The 25,927-nt window shown below is 44.0% G+C and overlaps 1 protein-coding gene across 1 annotated transcript in view; it reads left to right on the forward strand.

The window, feature by feature from the left end:
• celf2 (cugbp, Elav-like family member 2) overlaps positions 1-25,927 on the forward strand; it is a 228,946-nt gene that overhangs the window by 163,492 nt on the left and 39,527 nt on the right. Inside the window, exons 5-7 of the mRNA XM_084000051.1 lie at positions 11,729-11,777; positions 16,742-16,876; positions 25,790-25,869. Of these exons, the coding sequence (XP_083856177.1) occupies positions 11,729-11,777; positions 16,742-16,876; positions 25,790-25,869 (264 nt within the window). The remainder of the gene's footprint in view (positions 1-11,728; positions 11,778-16,741; positions 16,877-25,789; positions 25,870-25,927) is intronic.

Here is a 25,927-nt window from a genome sequence, read left to right on the forward strand (position 1 = left end):
GGGCGGTCGGTAGAGATGCACCGATCTGATACCCGGATTGGATATCGGTTCCGATAGGCCTATTGACTAGCTGGATCGGATATTGGATGAATGAGGCCGATCCAGCATTCCGATCCAGTCTTTTCTTCTTTATTAATATCATACACAGCAATATAGTTACTTATGCGATCTAGTGTTATTCATTTCTTTTTGCTGCTAATGTAGCATACACTTTGTTATTTGTTAATAAATAATATTAAGTACATTTATATCTGTGTTAATTTGTTATAAGGCTAAATGTTTGTGTCAAGCCTGATGCCTTCACTCACATGGCAAGGTAAACGCTTCATTCATTCAACAGTAGTACCGGATCGGTATCGGGTATCGGTATCGGATTGGATCGGAAAAAACTGGATCGGTGCGTCTCTAGCCCCAAGGCCGATGTTCCCTGTCTGAAACTGCTGGGTGAATGGGATGGAAAGATGGAAGGATGAAGTGAGGGAGGGAGGGAGGGAGGGAGGGGTGAGAGCTAATCTAGGACGTGTCCTCTGGAGCGCCCTCCAGCTCCGAGAAGTTCACTCCTTTTTATCCTCTTGTTTTTTCTTTCTTTCTTTCTTTCTTTTTCTCCTCTCCATCCATCCATCCATTCCCTCCCTCTCTCCCTCCCTCCCCTCTTTCTCATTCTCTTTCTCTCGCTCCCTTTCGTCCTGTTGAATCTCTCCCTCTCCCGCTCTTTCTCCTTAAGAAGAAGAAAAGGATGAAAAGCTCTTTGATTCGCAGTTTTTTTTTTTCTCAAGGATATTTCATTCTGACACAGTGAGGGCGGAGGGGAGGGAAGAAAGATGGAGGGTGGAGGGATGGAGGGGTGCTGTGGGTGGTGGAGGAGGAGAGCAGAGGGTGGGGTGTCGGCTTCAGACGCGATCAGCCGAGCCCCGTCCTCCACGTGGGCGGATCAGAGCGTTTGTCGAGCGCCAAGTTCGATAAGAAGCGTGGGGCTCATTAAAAGCTACCGTCGCACTGAGACCACACACACACACACACACACACACTCACACTCAAACGCACACACACAGGTCCCCACCTCCCTTACCTTTCTGCTGGCGAGATAATTAGTGACGCTCCGCTGCCAGAATACAGGCGCAAGGTTGTGTGTGCGTGTGTGTTCGTGCAACCAAAGGCACATCAAAGGCCTCCTCATCAAAGTAAGTGTGATCTCCAGTCGGGTTAAGGTTTAAAAGCAGCAATTTATAATCCAAAGACATAAGTCATTTAATCGGCCATTTATTATTTCAAGTCGGTGGACAGAGCTGCAGATAGAGGCGCAGACTGTAAGTGATAATGCGTATTATCATTTTAAATGATGTGAGAAATCGTTATTCTTTCATGCAAAAAAGCCCCTGTGGTCTGGAGACTCTGACTGTTCCAGCCGTTTGAAGGGAACTTGTGTTGCTCGCTGGAGAAATGACGGACCGCACGACGACTACAACCACCGCCGCTGCCGCTGCTCGTCTCCCGCCGCAGGCCCCCACTTTGTGTTTTTACCGTGACCCGGGAGAAAATACATTTTAATGTGACAGATGGTCCTCGTCGTATTTGAAAGTAAAATCTCACCTGATATTTGAAATCAAAAGTGGCACATTTAAGAGTTGCATGACTCCAAAATGTCTTAACTATGATTTTTATTTAGTTTCACGAATGTTCAATTCAAATAGCCTTTAGTTCTTCTTAATTTTCCATCATAAACAGGCTAACATACAAGGCAAGGCAAGGCAAGGCAATTTTATTTGTATAGCCCCTTTATTACAAACAGTTTGTCTCAAAGGGCTTCACATAGCATCATAACAACATCCTCCACCTTAGACCCTCACATTCTCACATCGACTGAGGAAAAACTCCATGGAAAACCTTTTTAACAGGGAAAAATTGCGGACATTATGCAAAATATTAACCAGAATTTTCAGATGTCCCCTGAACACCTCGCATTCAGACTCAGTAGATTTAACAGATGCTTTACATGCGAACTGTCCATCAACACTGCAAGTGACAGACTTGGAAGAGGCTGCAACTTACAAATGCCCCCTAAACGCCTCACGTGCAGACTCTTAGGTACGAATAAGTCTCTCCAGTTTTACCAAACCCGTCTGTTATCGTTCATCATTAGACTTTGTTTGTCAGTCTGGATCCATCTGGTTCATGAGTCGTTTTGACTGACTTGTCATAAGAAAATATCTTCCTTTAAAGCTTCAGTTCAGCTGCTTCTCTCTGACAGGCACAAGGAATCTGTTGTCCTGCCAGATGTGTGCGTCTAAATCACCGACTGTCCTCCCCGCTCACTATTTATGTCTTCAGGTCGACGGCGATGACTTGCACAGACTTAAAAACTACTTTGTAGGAATGTTTCTTTTATAAGTTTTCCATAAAAACACATCTGTGGTGGTTCGGCCGCCTGTCCGGCTGATTGTTTGGCGATAAGATAACAACATCAGCCGCCCAGTCAGTGTAATCAAAGTAAATCCATATAAACGGCCTCCTTTATCAGCCGGCTGATACCTGAAGGAGAGTGAGTCTTCACAAGCCACAAGTTGCTTGTTAGCGAGGGGAGGAGAGGCGAGCGCTGCTTCATGTCCACAGGCCTGTCAGTCAGCGCCTGTTGTTTGTTCAGGTGCCGGAGTCCATTTCACATATCGCTGCTCCATCACAATGGCTCTAAAGAAGCAGACGGAGGCCCGGCTGAGATGAGGCAGCTCCCATCGACTGATCGTAGACCAGCTGATTTGTTGCTACTCTTGAAAACCTGACCACCGCCGACACCGCCCCAGGAAGTTTAGTCGTAGGTGGTGCGAGCCGAGGAACCGGGAGCCCCCTGGTAAAAAAAAAAAAAAAAACGGCGGAAATGTGTCAGCGTTAGGATATTGAATTTCTCGTGTACTAAGTCGTGTGTCATCAAACATTCATGTGTTATAGCCTGGAGGATATTATGCAACAAGCTGAAAGGTTAGACCTCGGACAAGTGGTTTAAAAGGCTGAGAGGAGACAGCTGATCAGGAGGCAGCGATTAGAGCAGCAGGCACTGATGTTTTAAATATGTGTGTCCTCATCTTTAAATCCTGATCCTGCTCGGCTCCCCCCCACAGATCATTTAAGTCCAGAAAAACATCAGGAGCTCATTCATTGCAAACACACCACACACACACACATACACATACACATACACATACACACCCAGTCCCACAGTGGTGTCATTACAGAGGCTCATTATCGAAATCAATTCAATTAAAGGCTGTAATTGCTATAGTGAAACCCAAATGCTATCGCAACCAGACAAACCTCATCGATGCACCGAGTCTATCTATGAGTGCACATCTGTGTGAGTGTGTCTGTGTGAGTGTGTGGTTATTTAAAGAAAGAAATATTAATCGCTTGTTTCAAATTAACTCACCTAACCCCTATTTTCTCTCTGAGTTGGTGGCAGCGTTTAAGCATATTGATTCATGGAGGGATGAAGGGATGGAGGCTGTAAATGCAGACTAACTATGTTAAACACTTAGAGTAGTTAGTGTGGAGACGCGACGCAGCATAGCTAATGCCAAATCCCTCAATCATTCTGCTCACACACACTCACACACGCGCGTACGTATGTGTGCGTGCGAGTGTGTGTGTGTGCACTGGGTTAATTGTTTACCGAGCTAAATGAAGTGGGGATAATGTCGGCTAACTGCGCGCTAAGCACTGCTAAGACGAGGGATATTGTAAAGGACAATTTGATTTATAGTGGTTTGTTTGCCGAACGCAGACGGAGAGTCGGAGTCACATTTTATCTGTATCAAGGTGTTGATGTGAGGAGGCGAGGATGGAGGTGTGTGTGTCGAGTTTGTTTGTTTTTAAAATGTATTATTATGCATCAAGCTGTTTCAAGGCCTTGTTTTTTTTTTTTTTTTTACTTTGAAACCTTCATCAGGATGAAGAAGAGCAGCTAAAGACATTCCTCTGTTTACCCAGCATGCTAACTAAACAGGACATTGTAGTAAATTAATGGAAGTTGATTGATTTGATGGATTGTTTAGAGACCAACACCATGAACTCAAAAGAAACACACACACACTGTTAGAGTAGATCATGACATGTTTGATCTGCAGCCTCTCTTCTGCTTAATTCAGATGGATAACAGATTTTAAAGAGGAACTAAGCAGGATTTGTCCCGTGGCTCTGCTACATTTTTACCTTCATTAAAAAGCTCCGGGGTAATTGTGATAGTTAACTACATGACTTATGACTTGTGACTTGTTACAGTGAGAACAGAGGCTCTATGTCTTCCACCTGGCCTCTCACGCTGAAAACCAACCTGGCAACATCAGTGTAGGCTTCATTGTAAACAAATGCAGATGGGCGAGAGGAGCATATGTAACCAAAACAGTGGAAAAGCCACCGGACTTGCATAGTTCCCCTGTAAGAGAGTCAGAATCAAGGGAAATGGAAATGATCATGACTCACAAGTAAATAAATGCACAACATAGTACAAAGGGATACAGTGCACATTGAAAGTGAAGTTGTGAAATGTTATTTTTGCAATTAGAAGTGTGAATTTTCTTAAAGCAGATATCAGCTTCACGGCCGTTTCGGCTAATGCTGCGTTCAAGGCAGGCTTTTGAAACCGTAAGTTACAGCTTCAAGTCACAACTACGACTTGGTAGCGTTCCAGGTAACCCGTAGCTCGTGTTTTTACCATCCTGTTGTCTGTGAAAGTTCCCTATAACGGCCACTCGTAACTTCCGACCCGTGAACTCGTACCAGATCGAACTGGTATGACTTCACAGGAAGGAAAAACACAAAGTACGAGTTTCTTTGAACGCACCATGAGTTAGCAGCCCCCGCCCTTGTCAGGCATCAATTGGTCCTCGTGCTACGTCACCACATTCACGCGCATCCCTTGGCTGCACACACAGCCCTTCATGCCGTTCTCTCTCCTCATTGGATAACACTTGTATCCCACAAGGAAAATTTTCTCCTCGGGTTACAGCAGAGCAGAGTGACGGAGAGACTCGTGTTTAGGCTGAAATACTTCATGTAAGTGATTGCTGACGGAAAATAGGACTATTTAGGACTTATATTAACAAAAACATTCCACTGATATCTGCTTTAAATATTGTTCTCAACAGCCTCAAAGCTGATCTGCTCACACTTGTTTTCCATTATAACCTTAATTATCTACTTTTGTTACACTATTATATCAAACTTGTAGATAATATTTCATACATTGTTTCATGTCTTGGTTGTATTTTTATAAGATTTGAAGAAAAAAAAGAAACACAACCAAATCAAATTCACAGTTTCCTCCTGGAAAATGCAGGTGAAGTGTGTTTTGTGTTATCGGTGATGATCACCGTCTGGAGGTCACGGGTTTGCTATAACGCCCCCGTGGGTGTGTGTATGTGTGTGTGTGTGTGTGTGTGCATGCGACACACTTGGACATGTAGTGTGTGTGTGTCTGTGTGTGTGTGTGCGTGCGGTGGGTCGTACGGTCTCGGTCACCGATATTGAATCCCGACTGTGAGGGCCATCTGTCTGACTTTGACCCAGCAGCTCACCGTCACACCTTCAGAGAGGAGGGAGGAGCAAGAGTGTGTGGCCGCCGTCTGTGTGTGTGTGTGTGTACAAATGTATGTGTGTGTGTGTGTGTACAAGTGTGTGTGTATGTGTGTGTGAGTGAGAGAGCACGGGGTTTGGTACCATACAGTATGTGCACTCCCCAGTTTTTGGCACACACACTCTGGTCATATGAACTTGGCTGTTGCCTTTGAAGGTGCCAACTGCTGGCTAAGGGCACACACACACACACTGACACCGACACACACACATACACACACTCGTATTCCTCAACACACACTGCTTCTATTCCCAGCATGAGCCTCAAGTTAGTCCTCTGGCTCCCGGACAAGTCGACCTCTGGCCTTTTAAGCACCGGTGCATTCCTGGAAGACGTCAGCAGGCGACAGGGGATAGCGTTAACCCAGGAGCAGCAGTTAACATTTAGGAAGTGTATAGGGTTTCCTGCACTCGCTGCACCAGCAGGGGCTGTTTAATGCCGGCGAGCCGATGGCCGGGTGCAGCGAGAGGTTAGCACATAGACCGCCTGAATGCCGACCACGTCGCCGGGAGCCTCTGTACATGATGAGGATATAAAGATAAAAAAAGGGGGCGGCCGGTGGGTGACATTTCATCAGCTAGTCCGACAGATAGACACCTCGTCTCAGCCAGGAAGGGGAGGGGGAGGTGGTGGTGGGGGGTTAGGTGATTAAAGTGACTGCCCCATAACTGGAGGGTCGTAAAAAATCCATCCTGGCTGCCCCGCTGCACTCCGATCCCTCCGGTGTAATCTGGACCTTCTGCTTTTGCTCATCCGTAAATATCTCCCAGCGATTGGATGAGCTAATTTTACATAGCTGCAAATTTGCCCTGTCATGCTCGCACACAAATTAAAAGCTCAATTACCGAGTATACTGTTGCATTAATGGTGGATAAAAATGGAGTGTTTTAGCTTCCTGTTTCAATTCAGCACATGTACCTGTATCATTCAGTCTCCTGTTATTTCAGTTTTTGTTTTATTAGCAAGCAAGCACAGCTGCTCAATCCTCCAAACAGACAAAGTTAGCAACTTAGCAACTAGCTATTAAACAAAATTGAACATTTTGCATCTTAAAGACACAGATATGTTTCTGAAGAGACAGTAGAGATCAAAATCAGAGCTAAAAGAATGAGTAAATGTCTGACAGATGATAGTAAGCGATGGACAACGCCTGTAGCATAAGCAAGCTAACACATTAGCTACACAGCAAATTTATAAGCATAAAAAATAATGTCGTGTTTTTGTGTTTGTTAGCTTGTTGTATAATTTCTCCACATCACTTGTGGTCAAACTAACAAATAATGTAGTTTTGAAGTAGTTAAAAGTTGAAATACAACCAAGCTAATTCAGTGGCGCATTTCCTGCTGGGCTTTCTGTGGATGTCGGGTCATTTATCCCTGGCAATCAATTTGGATTTAATGTCATCTGGGATTTTGGACACAGTCAAACTCTTCTTAAAAAATGAAGGCTGAAAATATCAGTCTGTTTTCACAGCATTAGCAGCGCATGCACAGGTGGTACAGTTTACATCAGGCTCTGATAATGTGTGCGAGAGGCCAAAACTCACGGGATATTAGAGAAATAAGGAGTAAGTGAATGAAATTGATGTTTCGTTTAGGGGCGAGCAATGCTGTTAAATATGTAAATTAAGTGGCAATCACAATGTAATGATGAAGAGGCGCCACCGAGTGAGTGAGGAGGAGGAGGAAGAGGAAGAGGAGGAGGAGGAGGAGGAGGAGGAGGTCCACTCCAAACTTTAAAGAAGTGACAATAAAATGAACTGAGAGATGAACCGAGCTGAACCCGAATGCGAAAGAAAGAAAGAAAGAAAGAAAGAAATCAACAGGTTGAATTTAATTTAGCTACAAAACAAACCAATAATCACCGCTGATCCGGCAGCAGCTGCTGGAGAGCTGCGACTCCAGATCACTTTTACAGCAGGTTAATAAATATAACAGATTGCTTTGCAGCGATTGTGGAGCAGCTAAGAGGAGTTGTTATTCTCAGCAGTGTCGTTCTTTAAACAGTAACAACATGGTGGCTCGGCTCAGCGGCTCATTATTAGCCGTGGTGCGAGTGGTGACTTTCAGTCTGCGGCATTAATATGTAAATTAAATGTTAATCGATTTTCAAAAGGTGTGCATTTATCATGTGTTTTACAGCGGCGGCCCAGCGTGACTCAGTCAATCAGAACTGAACTATGCAGTTTGTAATAAGGCAATTCAGGTCCTCTAAAAATGATTAAAAAACAAATGGTGACACTTTACTTGGAGTGCACTGCAGATGTATTACCAGCAAGATAACAAGCCCCCTCTAAGCACCCGCACAACTTTTTTTTCTTCTTTTTTTTTTCTTTTTTTTACGACACGACAACAATCAAACGTCAGGAAATTAAACTTTTTGTCGTCAAGTGATACAGCTGCCTCGTAAAGTGTTCCGCTTTTTTCTTTGTATTCATATTTTTCGAAATCATGTTCTCATCATTTATTATCATGACGAGGAGGACCACTCCAGTTAAAGATGGAGCAAAGAAAACAGAGAATAGAAGAAGATAGAAGAGGAGGAGGAGGAACTGATTGTCATGCAGGATGCAAACAGGAAGTAGACGCCACAGATACATTAGTGCAGCTAAATGCCAGCGCTGCACACATGTACACGCTTTACGTGAGTTACGTTTTTTTTTTTAATCTCAGTGCTTTTTTATGAGCCTGAGCACGGCGAGGACTTTTTTGCCGGGCCCCCCCCCCACCCCACATCCACCCCTTCTCCGCCCCCCTGCTGAGCGCATAATGAATGGCAGACTGCGGCTGTGGGCCTGCCAGGCAAGAAGAAACAGCACTGTGGAATTGTGGGGTAGCGGAGGAGAGTCTTGCTTTGTGGGTCTCGGCGGGAGCTCGCTCAGATCAAACATGTCGACAGCGCTGCCGCCCGCCGGGCATTCTCCGAGACAGACCTGAGGAGGAGGAGGAGACGCCTGAAAGCCAGACAGAGATTTTTGTACCTGAGTGTGTGTGTGTTTATGTGTGTGCTGTTTATGTTTGTATACCTGTGTGTGTGTGTATGTGTGTGTGTGGATGGCAGCTTTTGGCAGTGTTTTTCAAGAGTGAATGACGGCAGCATGGCGGCTGCTGTCGTAGCTTTTGTTTTGGTGTGTTTTTGTGTTTTTGCCTTTGGAGGACAGACTTTGAAATGTGGATTAACAAGAACAGACTTGATGTGACTTCCAGGTTTTTTTTTTTTTGCTTTGACACGACTTTCCTCCTTTTGATGTGGCTTCATCCCACACCACACACACACACACACACACACACTGTCACACCTCCTCCTCAGTGTCCCTGCATCTGTCCTTGTGTTGGTGATACTGTGGTGAGAGAGACGGCAGCCCGAAGGCTTTCCTACATGTCTGTCCACCGTCTCTATAACCCTCTTCCCTCCTTCTGTCTCTCTTACACCTTCATCCCTCCCTCTCTGATCCTTTGTCTTTCTGCTGATGCTCTCTCTCTCCCTCCTTGTCTCTGTTATTCTCTTCTCCGTCTCCTTGTCCGTATAAACCCTCCTTTATGTCCTTTTTCTTGTCTTGCATGCAGACATTTGCAGCTTGCTTTTTGTGTCTTTCTTTCTTTTGTTATTTCTGTCATTTTCCTACATTTACACGTCAAATCTTTCGGTGAACAACTTAAATTTCCTTGTTTCTTTCCTGCAACTCAAATGCATCACACACCACAAGTCAAAATGTCCAAACTTCCTTCAATCGTTCCCTGATTTTACGTCCGTCCATCATGAAATCCCACTGATTTTTGACTTTTTTTGTCACGGTGCACCCTGATTGGCCGGTTGAAAAGCTGCAGTTTTAGTTATGTTTTTTTTTTTTTTTAAGCTCCTGTTCTTGTTTGTCAGATTTTGATGGAGGCAGTTAGAGGATCAGCCTGTGCACTGTGCTCTGCCTCATTCTCCCAGTCTTTGTTTCTTCTTGCTCCACCGTTGACTGCCCCCATCAGGCACAATTGGGAACTAATCAACGGACAGACAGGATGTGTGTGGAAGTGTGTGTGTGCTTGTCTGTGTCTGTGTGTGTCTGGGAGAAGACAAAAAAAAAAAAAAAGCGCAGAGCGAGGATGATAAGGAAGAGAGCAAGAGGGAGAGAGTTGGGATAAAGGTGTGTGATAGAATTGGAAGATCAAAGCCTTCTGTCACAGCGTGACTGAGCCCAGGGGCGTTATGGGTAAGACAGGGCACATACACACTCGTAACGGACACACACACACACACTCCGGCGCGCACACACACACACTCATGGCTGGTATTTGACTCTGAGTGTGATTGATACTGGGCTAGATTTGGAGAATCACTGTCATTCGTCTCTCTGCAGATCAAACAGCCACATAATCTCCCATAAAGGAAAGAGAGATGGAGGGAATAAAAAAAGGGACAGAGGAGGAAAGATTGAAGGAGGTGGAGAGAGTGTGTGTATGTGTGTGTGTGTGGGGAGGAGAGAGAGAGAGAGCGAGCGGGGGACAAAGCCTTCTCATCTGTGAAGTGTTTTCTTGTTTTCCATAAAAGAAGACCCACCACCTTAAAACACATCCATCATTCAGCTCCATTAAACTGCCTCTTGGGCACATCAGAGAGGAACGCCACATCTGAAGAGACACAAAAGTGTAAACGTGAACATTAGACCCCCGTTTTACACCTGGAACAAACGCCACGACGCGATCTGTATCTGCACATCTGATCTCTGAGCACAGAGGGAGGATGAAAGATGTAGCAGGCTACACAACAATTCACATCTTAGTCTTTTAATGAAGTAAAAACAGTCCACACAGCTGAGAGTTATAGCTCCGCCTCCTCCTGCACACACAGTCACCTCACCTGCACTCATATACTTATTATGTGAAATTATATAGTTTATCACAGGTGTAAATGCACAATGCATGTTCATTATTCAGATGCACAAATCTTCCCTGCCACATACCAATACACTGTACAATAACAGCTGAAACTCATAACATACAGTCACTATGTTTTAACGCACTCTGTTCACTGCACCTTATATTTAATTTAGCACTACTACTTATTTTTTATATGGCATTTTATATTAGGATAGATTTATCTATCTATCTATCTATCTATCTATCTATCTATCTATCTATCTATCTATCTATCTATCTATCTATCTATCTATCTATCTATCTATCTATCTATCTATCTATCTATCTATCTATCTATCTATCTATCTATCTATCTATCTATCTATCTATCTATCTCTCTCTCTCTCTCTCTCTCTCTCTCTCTCTCTCTCTCTCTCTCTATCTATCTATCTATCTATCTATCTATCTATCTATCTATCTATCTATCTATCTATCTATCTATCTATCTATCTATCTATCTATCTATCTATCTATCTATCTATCTATCTATCTATCTATCTATCTATCTATCCACATAAACCCCATGAACACAGAGCTAAAGCTAACTAAAGTAGCATAAAAAAGAAACAAAACTAACACCTCTGCACATGTTTAGTGAATGATCGTGCAGGTGTGGTGAATTTTGGGGAGGATAACCGTTGTATACTTTAATATCCTGGTGTTTTATTCTGTTTACATGGAACTGTGTGGTTAATTCATTCTTTCACCAGCTGCTCTTGGAGAAGCTACACAGCAGCAGCCTGTCTTTGTTTTATTTTGCACTGTCCCCGTCTAAATGAAATATACATCACATCATATAATATCACTTAGAGACGTTAAGCTAAGACCGTTCTTCTTTGTCTTGGATTTTCTTCTTTTTTCTTCTGTTCATCAGTTTTTTCCTCATTGTTGCTCTTTTTTTCTTTTATTATTTCCCCTTCTTTATTCTTTCTCACACTCCTCTTCTGTTGTTTTTACTAATTAACAACCACCACCACCTTCTGGACCGAAGTGCATTTGTTCAGGTTTTAACCCAGATGTGTGTGTAGCTATGAAAACCAAAACATTTGTGAAAGTGTGTGTGTTTGTGGGTGCTGCTGCTGCTGGTGAATCATACTGTATCTGGATATGAGAGCGACACTGAGACATGAAACACATGCAGTCTGTGTCTGTGAGTGTGTTTAATGTGTTTTGTCCTTCTTCCTCTTTGTCTCCACAGATGCACCACCCTATTCAAATGAAACCTGCAGACAGTGAGAAATCTAACGGTGAGTGGTCCCACACACACACACATACGCACACACACACAGAGACAATCTCACACACACATGCATCAATAGCTTTCTTGAATTTGCTTGGTAATAGCTATCTCACCCATGTGTTTGCTCGCCGCCTGACTGGCAGACAGGACAGGGAACCGGGGGGGGGGGAGAGATTGAGCGAGAGACATAGGGAGCGACAGAGAAAGAGAACGACGGCGGGGAAGGAAATGCTGATATATATAAATATATTTTATACGTGTGATGAATTATTAAGGCGCTTCAGAAGGAGGTCAGAGAAAGTTGAATCGTTTTGGCCTGGTGGTGAACCAGCCGCTCTCCCCTGTGGCTGATGCGCGCTCATACAAACATGCTACAGTATACACACACGCACACACACATTGAATGCATCTATCTCACACACATAGTCTCATAAGCACTGTCACACACTCTGTCCTCATATCACCCCATTTCCAAACTACATATTGCAGATCCAGGTCTGAATTGATTTCCTATAGCGAGCCTCTCGCTCCATTCCTTCTCATTCTAATGAGGAAGCTGTTGGACGGTGGATATCACAGGAAGCGTTTAGAGGATGGAGCCGCTGTTTCTCATACTGTCAACAAAACCCTACGCAAAGGAGCTGCAGCCTCCAGCGCTTTGGTTGGTTGAAGACATAAATCTTTAAAATATATATACAGTATATATATAATAAAGTAAAGAGTTTCCTTGTTAAAGACAGCAGAGTGATCCGGCGCGCTGCAGCAGAAGCAAACGTGACTTAAATGTTACTGGTGTGAACGCGTGAGAACGTGACGTATGTGCAGAGCATCTGATTTCAGAGCTCCTGACCTTTCACACACACACACACACACACACACACACATCCCTCACCGGCGGCGTGACGTCACACAACAAGAGAAACTGAATGAGTTTTAAGAGCATAAAACAAAGTTGTAAGTGCAGTTTTTAAACGGATAGTTCAACATTTTGGCAAATTGGCCCATTGCCATAATCCCTATAGTCATAGCAGTAGGTTCGTTAACTTTAATTGTCGGTGCAAGCAGTTTTTAGAACGGCGGAGCAGAGTTGTGAGCTGCTCAGAGCTACGCTACGGAGGCTCATGGGATTTCTTGGTTTTCCTCATCAAACTCATCAAATACACAATCCAACAACTCCAAAACGCTCTGGTGGACAAGTTGTGACCTGCACATTCACCACGCTATGAGATAATAACAGAACGTTACCAGACAGAGTTGTTTTAGAGGTAAATTCATGCAAAACCACTGATGCACGTTTCCAATGGGGGCAGTTTTTCAGCAAGCAGTCTCTGCATTTACCTCGAAAACAACTCCAAGGTCGCAACTTGTCCACCAGAGCGTTTTGAAGTTGTTGGATTGTGTATTTGATGAATTTGATGATGGAAACCAAGAAATCCCATGAGCCTCCGTAGCGTAGCTCTGAGCAGCTCGCGGCTCTGCTCCGCCGTTCTAAAAACAGCTTGCACCGACTATTAAAGGTAACAAACCTACTGCTATGACTATAGGGATTGTGGCAATGGGCCAGTTTGCCAAAATGTTGAACTATTCCTTTAAATGATGGGAAACTTCAGGTTTGGCTCCGGTGACATCCAGATCTGTACTTTCCGATCCAGATCCCCGGCCTCACTGGCTGGGTTGAGAGGAGAAAGAAAACTAGTGTTGATAGTGAGAACTGTTGTCGTGTCAGATCTGGATCAGGCTGCAGCTCCAGGATCAGATATCAGGACAGACACTCAGAGGAAATGTTGATTTCCCACAACATGTTTTGTCCTTTCTCACTCGTCCCTCGTCGTCAGCCAGACTGTGAAATGACAGATGTCTTAAAAGTCGACACACCTGTTGAGGTTAAATATTCTGTCTTTATTCCAACTTCACAGAGGGTAAAGTCCTCAGTTAGAACAAATCAAACAGACATATGAATATAATACGTTTAAATTATGACAGAAATCAAATAAAACAGGTACAAATAGGTTCGAGACAGAGAAGCCGATAGTTTTCAAACTGCTTCGTCATGATTTCCAGGCCGACGGTGCAAAGAAAGTAAAACAAAGTTATTCCAACTAAGTAACAACTAATATGGATGTGAGAGATGAAGACACTTTTATAATCAGATACAAATCAGTTTATAAATCACGAGATAGAGGGAGGACCACCCATGTAGCCCTCGCTGCGGCTGCCCTAGTTCGATTCCACGGGGCAGCCCTTTGCTGCATGTGATTCGCCCTTTTTATGTCTCCACATTTCCTGTCCTGTCCATAAAAGGCATAAAAAACCCAATAAAATACTGAAGATCTGCTGACATGAACTCTGTGTTTCAGCTTCTCCTCCTGTTAATTCCCTCTCTGCTGATCTGCCTTCGTGCTCCCACTCAAAAAGAAATTAAAATTTATGTGCTTTCATTTTTTTTTTTTTTTTTGGTGGGGGGGGGGCTCAGAAAATTTAAAATCACACATAAAAAAAAACAAAAAAAATCTCACAATTACCCATTGTTCCAGGAACAAATTTTCTGGTTACTCTGGATAATTGAGTGTGGACAAATATTTTTTTTATTTCTCAATGAAAGTTGTCATTGTCGTTGCCGCTCGTGTCTGTCGGCGGCTGATATCAGGAAAAAATTTAAGCAAAAAAATAAAACTGAAATTATTTGCATGACTAAGTGAGAAAATGTGTGTTTTTGCAATTTGGGTGTAGTGACCCTTAACGCGGAGTAATTGAGCAGAATATGAAAATGGATACTATAAAAACCATGATTGGATGAACTGGAGATTTAAACCTGGGGGGGAAAAGTTGAGTTGTGTTTTTTTTTTAAGGTGTTTTTCTGACACCTGCAGGAAACCGGTGTGTTTTACACAAAGGACGGAGAGGCATCACGTCTCCGTCCACTGCAGCGCAACACAGGGAAGTGTCAGACAGAGGAGGAATCCTTATAAAAGCACATCATCATCATCATCATCATCATCATCATCCGCTCCACTGAAATACGACTTTATGAGACATAACCGGCGGGGTAACGACGGTGGAGCTTAATAAAGCACAGCACAGAATGGTGAAATATAGAGTAGAGCATACGTAACGCATCCATCCACTTAATGGTAACGACCTTTAATAAAGCCGGTGTTGGAAGTGGCTGTAACAGTGACGGATGGCCGGAGTCGCCGCGGAGATGAAAGAGAGGAGGAGAAGTACAGTGGAGCAGAGAGATAACATTATTGGTCAATTTTTTTTATTTTTTTTTTTGTCTTTGTTAATGTGTTGAAACTCATTGAAGCCAATTCTGCTTCAGTTCCTCCCAGAATGCAAAGCTGGACTCTGGATCATCCCAGAGCCGCCGCCACGGCCGCCGCTGCTGCAGCTTTATGAGTCTTATCGCCACGGCGCTGCGTCCGAAAACACAGAAACAGTCAATTGTAACGATATCTCCTCTTCCTTTTCTTTTCTATCGACACAGACTAAATTAATTACATTGCTGTTCGACTTGTGGTAATCTTCCTCTGGAGTGATGCGCACACACGCGCCACAAACACACTTGTGTACAAAGGAGTTAAAGCTTTTTGAAACAACACTTATCTTGGCAGCGTATCCCGACGGTTTGTTATTTTTTTTTTTTTTTTTTTGAACACACAAACAATTCAAACAGCAAAATAAACAAGTGCGCTATTGATTTCCCAGAGTGCAACAGACCGCTTATCTCTTTCGCCTCGCGGTAAGAGCTGACAGTTTCCTCATTAAAAATGAATTGGATTAGCATTACATTGAATGTGGTGGAAGCACATAAACACACACACACACACACACACACACACACACACACACACACACACACACATATTGTTTCTGATTTTGCTCTCAGCTTAATTCACTCTTAACCTCACACACACACACACACACACGCAGAGAGTGAAATTTTCTCACCGTTACCTGCAGCCGCCTGCCGTTCCTCGAGATTGCACCTGAGAGGGAGGGATTGTGTCATCGAAGGGAGAGAGTGAGGGACCCGTTGGGGGGGGAGGGAGGAGGAGGGGCAGAATGGGAGGAGAGGAGGAGGGAGGGAGGGAGGAAGAGGGTGAGGGTGAGGGAGGACAAGCTGGAGAGTCTCAGCGAGCAGTCGGCGTTGAAGTGATAATGAGACATTGATCAGAGCTTCGCAGATGGCATGATGAAATACATGAACTCTGTCTGTCTTCATCCCCCCTCCCCTCCTCACTCCCCCACTCCCCTCCCCTCCCCTACCTCACCCCCACCCACCGTCTCTTCTCCTTCTCTCCCTCCGTCTTTGACCGTTTGTTTTTTCGATTGTTGTGTTTTGTTCTGTCTCGTTCCATTTCTCTCTTTCTCTGTTTCATCTTCTCTCCTTTCCCGTGCCCTTTGTTTTATGTTCTAACTCTCTCTCTCTTTCTCTTTGTTCTCCTCCTCCTCCTCCTCCTCCACCGTTCTGACGTTTATTATTAGCATTGTTGTATGGTTTTAGAAACATCAAGAGTCCAGCGCTCCGACCGAATAAAACCAGTGTTAGAGGAAAAGTTCAAGAATCGGGAATTATGTTTTGTTGTTTGTTTTCTTGCAGAGAGATAAGTGATGCCGGTGTGGTAAATACGAGGCTATCGCTTGTTTGTTTGGCTCAGATTTGCACAAAAAACATCAACATTTTGCACATTTTTGAGAAAAAAAACACACATTTGCATGAAAAAAACACAAAACTTGCATATTTACAAGAAAATAACTCAAAAATGAATGAGAAAGAATAGTTTTTTTCTACCAAGGAAGGAAACATTTAGCAACTGTTTCCAGAATCACGTGTTCCCTCCCTGAAAAAACATGTAAAAAACAAATTTTAAACTTCTTTTCTTCTAATTTTCTGAGTTTCTTATGAATTCTTGATTTTAAATACTAAAATGTTTCCCCTTCTTCTTCTTGTTCTTCTTCCTCCTGCAGCGGTGGAAGACAGGAAGTTGTTTATCGGCATGGTGTCGAAGAAGTGCAACGAGAACGACATCCGGGTCATGTTCTCCGCGTTCGGACAGATCGAGGAATGCCGGATCCTCCGAGGGCCCGACGGTCTCAGCAGAGGTGGGTGGCCGCTCCGACTCCCCTCTCCTCCTCCCTCTTCCTCCCTCTCCTCCCTCCTTCCCTCCTCACTCGAAGCTCCTCACCTGAATACGAAGCTGCAGCTTAAACGGCCTCGTTGTTCATCGTGTCGACTCGTCACGTGACTCAAAAGTCAAAGTCTTGCAGGAGGAAGTGTCGGCTGGTCGACGGCAGGGTCTGAGCTTTAACCGTTTTATTATATTTACACTTCAACTGTATTTATCATTATTATTTATAAAAAATAATATAAAAAACAGCAGCAAAACAGTTTAAAAACTCACTTTGAAAAAACATTATTTCAACCAGTTATTACTTTTGCCATTTATTGAGTTTTTTTTTACCTACATAGAAGTTTTTTTCCTGCATAATCAGCAGCTCATTTTGCTGCTTTCAAATGTTTTTTCCTCACTGTCTTTTCACTGGAAGTTTTTCATGAGCTGTCACTGTCGCAAGATGTTGTTTACTGTAAACTGGTGGTGATTAGTGTCTCTTGGCAGCAGCAAACACAAAAAATAAACTTTCAGGGATATAAAGTTAAGGTGACAGCTGGTTCTTCAACTTGTCTGCCTCCTTTCAAAACCCAGGAAATGATGAGGCTCAAATGAAGTGATTGACATTTGTCTGCGACTGTGAAAATCAAATCTGCCTCTTTTATCTGAAATAGTCTCTGAAGGTCGTGATCAGACGGTACAGAGACGAAGGTCACCACAGGTTCACCAACAAGATCCTGAATTTGAATTAACATCTGTCTCAGGTGATCCAATCACAATGCTCAGCTCAAGTCGAGGTGTCGAGGTGTGAACGCACCTCAGATGCATTCAGGGTCCATTGGAGAGCCAATAACTGACCACTCTACTGATGTCCTGTTCCATTATGAACTGAAAATACACTATTTCAAATGGATAAAACTTTATTTAAAGCCCCTGTACAGGCTTTTCATTTAGTGTTGATTTTGGCGGCCCCTGTGGATGAAAGCGGTGGAATGAAGACTGCATTTCCCACCGTCATGAAGACATTTGTCTGGCCGGCGCGTATAGATTTGTTTTAGAAACGTAGGAAAGAAGACGGGACTTGCTTTTTTTTTTTTTTTTTGCAGCGTAAAGTATCTATTCGTATCGTTTTGTCAGTGGTCCCACCCAACCATGCCTTCCAGAGGTATAGAATTAGACTACTTAGAAATAGCAGGGCATCAAGAGGACATAGATGTTTATTTGCATATGGAAAATCTGCCTCTTTATCAGAAATAGTCTCTGAAGGTCGTAATCAGAAGGTACAGAGACGATCAGGAAGAGGACGAAGGTCACCACAGGTTCACTAACAAGTTCCAGGTGTTAACATCTGTCTCAGGTGATCCAATCACAGTGCTCAGCCCTAAGCCGAGGTGTGAACGCACCTCAGATGCATTCAGGGTCCATTGGAGAGCCAATAACTGACCACTCTACTTACATATGTCCTGTTCCATTATGAACCGAAAAAACTTCACTATTTCAAATGGATAAAACTTTATTTTATTGTAGGAGGTATGCAGGGCATCAAGAGGAAGGACATAAATGTTTATTTGCATATGGAAAATCTGCCTCTTTTATCTGAAATAGTCTCTGAAGGTCGTGATCAGACGGTATAGATAGATAGATAGATAGATAGATAGATAGATAGATAGATAGATAGATAGATAGATAGATAGATAGACTTTATTGATCCCAAGGTGGGAAATTACAACTATACTTAATTGTAGGAGGTACGCGGGGGAAAAAAAGGAAGAACATACGTGTTTATTTGCATACGAAACAGGAAGTGAGATCTGAGTGGTCAGTGGCAACGCTTTTTGAAGAAGTGTGATTGATCGATCCCTGAAGACGCAGGTTAATACCGACCGATCATTCCTGATCACAGGGCAGTGAAAACACTTCTCCCTTTTTTTTTGTTCTCACTCAGTAGAAAGAGTGCGAGTGTGTCTGTCTGCACACTCTGGTTTTCAGAAGGCGACAGGTTCACAGAAACTTTAATCAAACATCAGTCGTCTGTCGCGGCGCTGCGTCTGCACTTGTCAAAATCTGCGAGGAGGTTTGCTCCCACTCTGACAAACCATTGTGTTGCATTGTAGCCTGAATCTGGCATAAATTATAGCTTTTCTGTTTACTGTCAACCACAGAACACAGAAATCAGAATGACAATCATAATAATAATACAGTTAAAAAAAACAAAAAAAAGACAAAGACGTAGAAGAAGATGGGTGAATCTTTTCTTTGAGGCGTCAAGTTCTTCAACTTCTTTCCTGTATATTGTTGCCGTTAACACCCACCGGCCCATCCAGCATCCGGCAGGCCCGCCATTAATTAAAATTAATAAATTAAAAGCAACATGACCCACAGGGAAGTTGGTGTTAAAGGGATAGTTCACCCAAAATTGAAGGCTGGGAGAAGTTTCAGAGTCCTCCGTGGCTTCTCTGAGTTACAGGGGGTCTCGGCGTAGCAGTGCATGTCCATATAACGGTTGCAAATGGATACCAACTGTCTTCGTAACAAAAAGACACACCAATAAACATCCAAATACAGTACCTCCATGCTGCTCGTATGTAATGTCCGTCTTGTATTGAAGAGGATTAAATAAGTCTATATTTCAAGCTTGTTATGTAGCGGAAGCTTCTCGAAGCTCCTCTTCCTGGTTCGTCAAATTTGGACGAATTGGGAAGAGGAGCTTCCGCTAGAAACAAGCTTGAAAAATAGACTTATTTCATTTTTTTCGGGATAATTTCGCATTTCGGGGCTTCAATACAAGACGGACATTACATACGAGCAGCATGGAGGTATTTGGATGTTTTTTGGTGTGTCTTTTTGTTACGAAAACAGTTGGTATCCATTTGCAACCGTTATATGGACATGCACTGCTACGCCGAGACCCCCTGTAACTCAGAGAAGTTTCAATTTTGGGTGAACTATCCCTTTAAGGGGTTAAAATCCCTGCAGACTGACTGCCTCAAAAAGATTTAATGTTTCCTCCATGAAAACAGAAATCCATTAGAAACACGAATATGTGTTTTTTTGTTTGTTGGTTTCTTTTTTTTTCTCTCGGAGACATTGGAGGTTTTGACCCGGACGGTGAAATTGAGCCGGTGTAATGGATTCTTTGAGCCGTGAAAAACCTGGTATCAGATCATGTCGTCAACCAGCCACCACTTCTTCTTTTAAAACAGTCCAGATTTCCCATCAGGAGTCATGTGGGAGTCAACACGAATGAACCCGAGTGACCACTTGAGGCCGTCTGTGAATACATGGTTCTCCTTTTTCGCTCTATATATCTCTTTTCCCTCTCTCCTTTTTTCTCCCCTTCTTGCTCTCTCAGCCTCAGCCCCCTCCTCCACCTCCACCTCCTCTTCCTCTTCCTCCTCCGACCTCCTAACCTCCATTCATATCCTTCACCTTCCCTGCCGTTCCAGTTTAGCCTCAGTGTAAGCCAGTCCTAAGCTCTCTGTCACTTCCACACTGAGACTGAGGGCAGCGGTGAAGCTGCAGCACCGATGACACGTCGCGTTGCTGCTGTGTTGCATTTTACAGTGCAACCTTAAAAGCAGCTCCTTCCTCCCTTCTTTAATTGACAAGGGAAAGACTGAATAACCATGAAGGATTGTGGGTCGTAACGGGGGGTAAAGAGAGCAAGTAATTATCGTCTTGCAGAACCTTTTAAAAAGAGGTTCGGGTATAAAATGCTTAACCCCCTAACACCCACCGGTCTGGTCCAGCATCCGGCGGGCCCAACGTTAATGAAAAGCAATACGACCCAAAGGCCAATCGCTGTTAAGGGGCTAAAGGAAAGAAAGTAAGGAGATGATGTTTAAAGGAATAGTTCAGTTTGACTCACCCTCATGCTGATGAATACTCCGGAGTAGTTTTTCATTCCTCAAAGTGCATCTGGAGACCCGGGAGGCCGGTTCGTAGTCCAACGAAAACTTTATATGAGAAAAATAGGGCCCGAAACAAAAACGTCCATAAAACTACACAAAAACCATTTAATCTTCCTCCTTACTGCTCGTCCGCTGCAATCCAAGTGTCCTGAAGGGATATAGTCCAGAGTTTACTGGAAACAACATCATTTAGGACATTTTTACAGCCTAAACAGTCCTGTATTGAATTTGCCTGGGCTGCGCTCTCACGCAGACGTGACCGGACTTGCCTAAATGACGTAGTTTCCAGTAAACTCTGGACTATATCCCTCCAGGACACTTGGATTGCAGCGGAAGAGCAGTGTGGAGGAATATTAAAGGGTTTTTGTGTAGTTTTATAGACCTTTTTGTGTCGGGTGCTATTGACTCTCATATAAAGTTTTCGTTGGACTACGAACCGGCCTCCCGAGTCTCCAGATAAAAAACTACTCTGGAGTATTCATCAGCATGAGGGTGAGTCAACAATGACTGAATTTCATTTTTTGGTGAACTATTCCTTTAACGAAAAGAAGGGGGGTAAGATACAGATGGATCACCAGTTGATATCAAACCTTTGATGAACCTAAAGACTTTTGTCCAAGACTGGCAAAAGGGCAATATTTGATCCATTGAGTAAAGAAGGGTTTGGATTTGGTCTGTTGTTTTATTTCAGCTTCAATCAGTTGCACCAAGTGCTTAGAAACAGTCAGCACTCAAAAGTCAGAATTTCAAGACCCAATCATGATGATTGTACCAAAATAACCCGACAAAGAATTCCCCGCAGCAGCCGATTGTCTTTCTTTCGCCCCTCGGTCGGAGAAGTACAATAAGCGCTGATTTGGCCTCTCTCAGACTTGGCAGGACCAACAACAGCCGATGATCTGGGACCTCGAGAGCAAATTTGATCATGACTCCGAAAAGTGGCGACGTCTCAAAAACGGACTCGACTCGATTTCGAGCAAAGGCAACGAGTCAATAACCCGCCGAATTCATGGCATCGTGGCGTGGAGTGATAAAGAAAGTGCTGCGGGGCCGGTTTGGACGTTAAAGTCCAGTTAATGAGACGTCAGACCGGTCCGATTTGTCTCCACCGTTAGATCAACCCTACCTCGCCTCTATAAATAGTCCTTGTAGTGACTCAGGGACCCCCTTTTTCCATCACCAGCCATTCCTTCTCCCATCCTCCCAGTACTCCCCTACCTCCCACCCCTTCCCCCCCCTTCACTCCCCCCTTGTGGTTTCTATGTGCTGAGGAGATGGAGAGGCTTTTTAAAAACTCTCTGTCCTCCTTATTCCTCCTCCTCCTCCTGTCACGCGAGCTGTCACTGTCATCGTCACTCAAGGGCTCCATGTGGATCTGTCGGTCACGTATATATATATATATATTTCTTTTTTTTTTTCTTTCATGTGGTTGTCGGACGTTATGGATGTTTTTTATTGTTGACTGGAGTCTTATTTTCTCAATGTGCCTCCTCTTCTCTTCCTCCTCGAGGCTTCTGCTGCTGCAAACTAAACTACTCACACTCCCATGTTTCCTGCCGCTTCTTCAAGCAACCACCACCACCACCACCACCACCCTCCCCGTCTCTATACTCGCCCTGGCTGTCCTAGAATAATCCTCCCTTGCATCAATTTGTCCTCTTTTTCCCAGACATCCCACATCGGCCTCCTTCTTTCCCTCCCCTTCCCTCTTTTTCCTTCTTCCATCCCCTTTTCAGCTCCTCTCTTTTGTCCTCATGAATATTTCAGATGCGACGGCCACATCCTGGGTTCTTGTAGGAGTAATATAAGACCATTTAGCAGCTGACGCAAAGCCAACGAGAAGGGGGGTTTAGTCCAGCTTGGCTCTGGCTAGTAAACAAACCACCTCCGAGCAGGTTGGAAATAAATAGGTCTTTAAGGATTTCTTTGTGCCGGCAACTCCCAGAGGTCCTCGGTCCCACCTAGCTGCGCTGCTGAGCTCCTATTAAACCGCGGTATCAATCAGAAGAGCGCTCCACCATCCCGCTATTAATAAAATATGGATCACACCACCAGTGGATGGCAGGGCCTGGGGAGCTACCCTACTTTCATTAAAGGACTGTTTGGTTCTCTGCTGACGACAGAATGCGGCCCGTGAGGTATTTTTAGTGCTCAAGCCACGTCCCATCTCTGCGCCGTGAAAAAAAAAGAAAAAAAAAAAAGACACGCACCAACCAACCAGCCAGAAAGCTTGGCTTTTACGCCAAGTTTTTTCATTAACAGCTTTGACATTAATGAATCAGTGTTGAGGCGCTGAGGAATTCTGTATTTAGAAACCTCAAGGTTCGAGCTGCAGGAAGTGGCTAAAGATAGAAATGTGTTGTTTTTGCTTTTTCCTTTTTTTTGTTGATAAGGAGTTGTTCCGTCAGCCAGAAAACCCCAGGAGTTTCCATTAGATGACAACTAAAGATATTGTAGCTAGCTGAGTCGTTTTTATTAATAGAGTCAGGACCTACTGAGTGGAGCTAGGGCCAACCCAAATGGATGATCCAGTTCAGGGGCAACCTCCTGGAAAACAAGCAGTTAAATGACAGATTGCGGCTCGTCTAAAATAGACAGTCCCCTGAATCAGATGGAAGGGAAAAAAATAAATGACCCCTTTTCAAAATGTCCTATCTACAGCGATACCAACGCTGCAAAGGACACATCAAAAATGTTTACTAGGTCAGCGCCACAGAATCTGATAACCTTCAGTGGCTTACACCACTCAGGCAGGTTTATATAAAAGTTAAGCTATACAACTATAACCTCCAGTCGGCAATGACATAAAAAAGTAGGTCGAATATATTTTATACAACATCAGAAATAGGTTAGTGTAAAAACTGAAACTTATAGATACTGGTTGAAATGAGATTCAGCAATCAGAGGTTTCATTCTTCAAACTTTTTAGTCCAGATTGATGTTAAACTCAGTTGCTTTGAATGTTTAATTGGCCTTATTTGAGGAGTTTAAGTGACATTTTAGTGCAAGAACTTGATGTCAACTTCAACTAAACCTTCAATTCTCCAGTTTCTGAGTTGAAATTAGGCTGAAGAATGAAACAAACTCAGACTCTGTAGGTTAACATCATTGACAATTAGTTAAGTTTATTTGTATAGCACATTTAAAGTGCTGCACATAGGAGGGTAAACAGTTCAATAAAACAATGATAATAAGTTATATGTACAGTTATATGAACTTCTCGAAGCTCCTGGACAGTTAAAGTAATCTCTGTAAAAAAAAAAAAAAAAGAAAGAAACCAAAGGTGACTTTTGGTTTCCAGCGTAAAGAAAGTCAGCCAGCGTCACCTCAGCCTTTTTCTCCCTGAGAGATTTCTGCAGCACTAAAATAACGTCACGCTGCTCCTGTGCGAGGAAGGAAGGACAACTCATTATTTATGAGGCCATAAGAGGAAAAAAAAAAAAGAAAAACGTAAACGCAGGTCGTTTTAAGCCTTCGAAGACATGACTAATGTTGACGGTGTTTTTGGTTGTAGCTGTAGCTGTAGGTGTAGCTCTTAAAACAAAGACACGCTGCTGTTTTTCTGAGAGGGAGACGTGTGAAACGCCGCCGACCATCCGTCACTCTGCAGCCTCGTTCTATCACGGCAACAGCCGGCGTTTGATCGAGGTGGGAGAGGACAATGATCACATCTACTCCTCAGCACATCTGTCCCTCCTCTCCTCCTTTCTCTCTGTCTCTTCTCTCTCTCTTTCCTTGTCTGTTGCGTTATCCATCCTCCCACACTTTCTCCTCCTCTTTTCCCTCTCATCCCATCCACACACACACAGCCAGGGAGAGTCTGATATATACAGTATCTGATGATGAACCACTGTAGAAGCCGAGCCACGAGTCAGCCAGCCTAACCTGAACATGTGTGTGTGTATATATGTGTGTGTATATGTGTGTGTGTTCATATGTGTGTAATCAGTTCAGGCCTGGCTGCGCTAACATGGCTTGGTGAGTTTGTTAGCATATTATTAGCCCGGGGGGTTGTTGGAGCACTTCTCACATTATCTCCTCTAATCACTCCCTAACCAGCCAGACAGACAAACACAACCTTGCATCACCCCCTCCCCCCCCCCCCCCCCCCTTCTTCACCCCCCCATAAACAGCCAATAACAAACTCCCCCTGGGGTGCGTCGTCTCATCTTGATTGGCTAAAACCAGTGTCAGTCACGGAGGACGAGGTCGACCACACCTCCTCTCAACTCCACGTCTTCGTCTCTCTCTCTGGGTTGAATTAGTGCAATTTTCCCCAATTGATCCCCATCTTCCTGAGTTCCCCTCATCCCCACTGCCCCCCCATTCCCCATTCTCCATCGCCGCCGCCACATCTCTTTCCTGAGAGAAAGAGGGCACCCAATCAGACACACAATACAGGGCGCAAATGAATTCAAATCGCTTTCATGCAAATCTTGCACTGATTTACATTGTTGAGTTGTTGAGGAGGAGAGAGCAGTTGGATTCAGGTATGACTAATTCGGCCGGTGTGTAGGAGGGAGGGAGGAAGGGAGGGAGGGAGGGAGGGAAGGAGGGAGAGGGGGAGAGAGGCAAAAATAAAAAGAGAGACGGAAACAGAAAGAGACGAAGAGGAGGAAGAGGAAGGATGGTGAATGTGGTCGTCTCCGAACGGGACGGGGAGGATCACGGGGAGGGAGGGGGGGGTTGTGGTGGTTGTGGTTGTCATGACACTGTGCTCATTTTTCCGGCTGTTGTTCCTATACAGCGACTGAGAACACTGTTGTCCACCTGTGAGCTGTTCTCTGTATCAATCTCTGTTTTGGGTTTTTTTTTTATAACAACGACGTGTCCAACCCTTTTGTCTTGTTTTTGTTCTTTCTTGTCTTCCCCCCTTCCTCCCTCCCTCCTCCTCCCTCCTCCTGCCCTTCTGCCCTCCTCCCTCCTCCCTCCTTCCACTTGTCCCTCCATCCCTCTCCTCTCCTCCTCCCCTCCTCCTCCTCCCTTCCCTACAGGATGTGCGTTTGTCACGTTTTCCACCAGAGCTATGGCACAGAATGCAATCAAAGCCATGCACCAGTCTCAGACTATGGAGGTACTGTACTCTTTGCCCTTTCTTTAACTCTCTCTCTCTCTTTCTTTCTCTCTGAATC

The sequence above is a fragment of the Trachurus trachurus genome (genome assembly GCF_905171665.1).
Source record: "Trachurus trachurus genome assembly, chromosome: 23".
NCBI classification, from domain to species: Eukaryota; Metazoa; Chordata; class Actinopteri; order Carangiformes; family Carangidae; genus Trachurus; species Trachurus trachurus.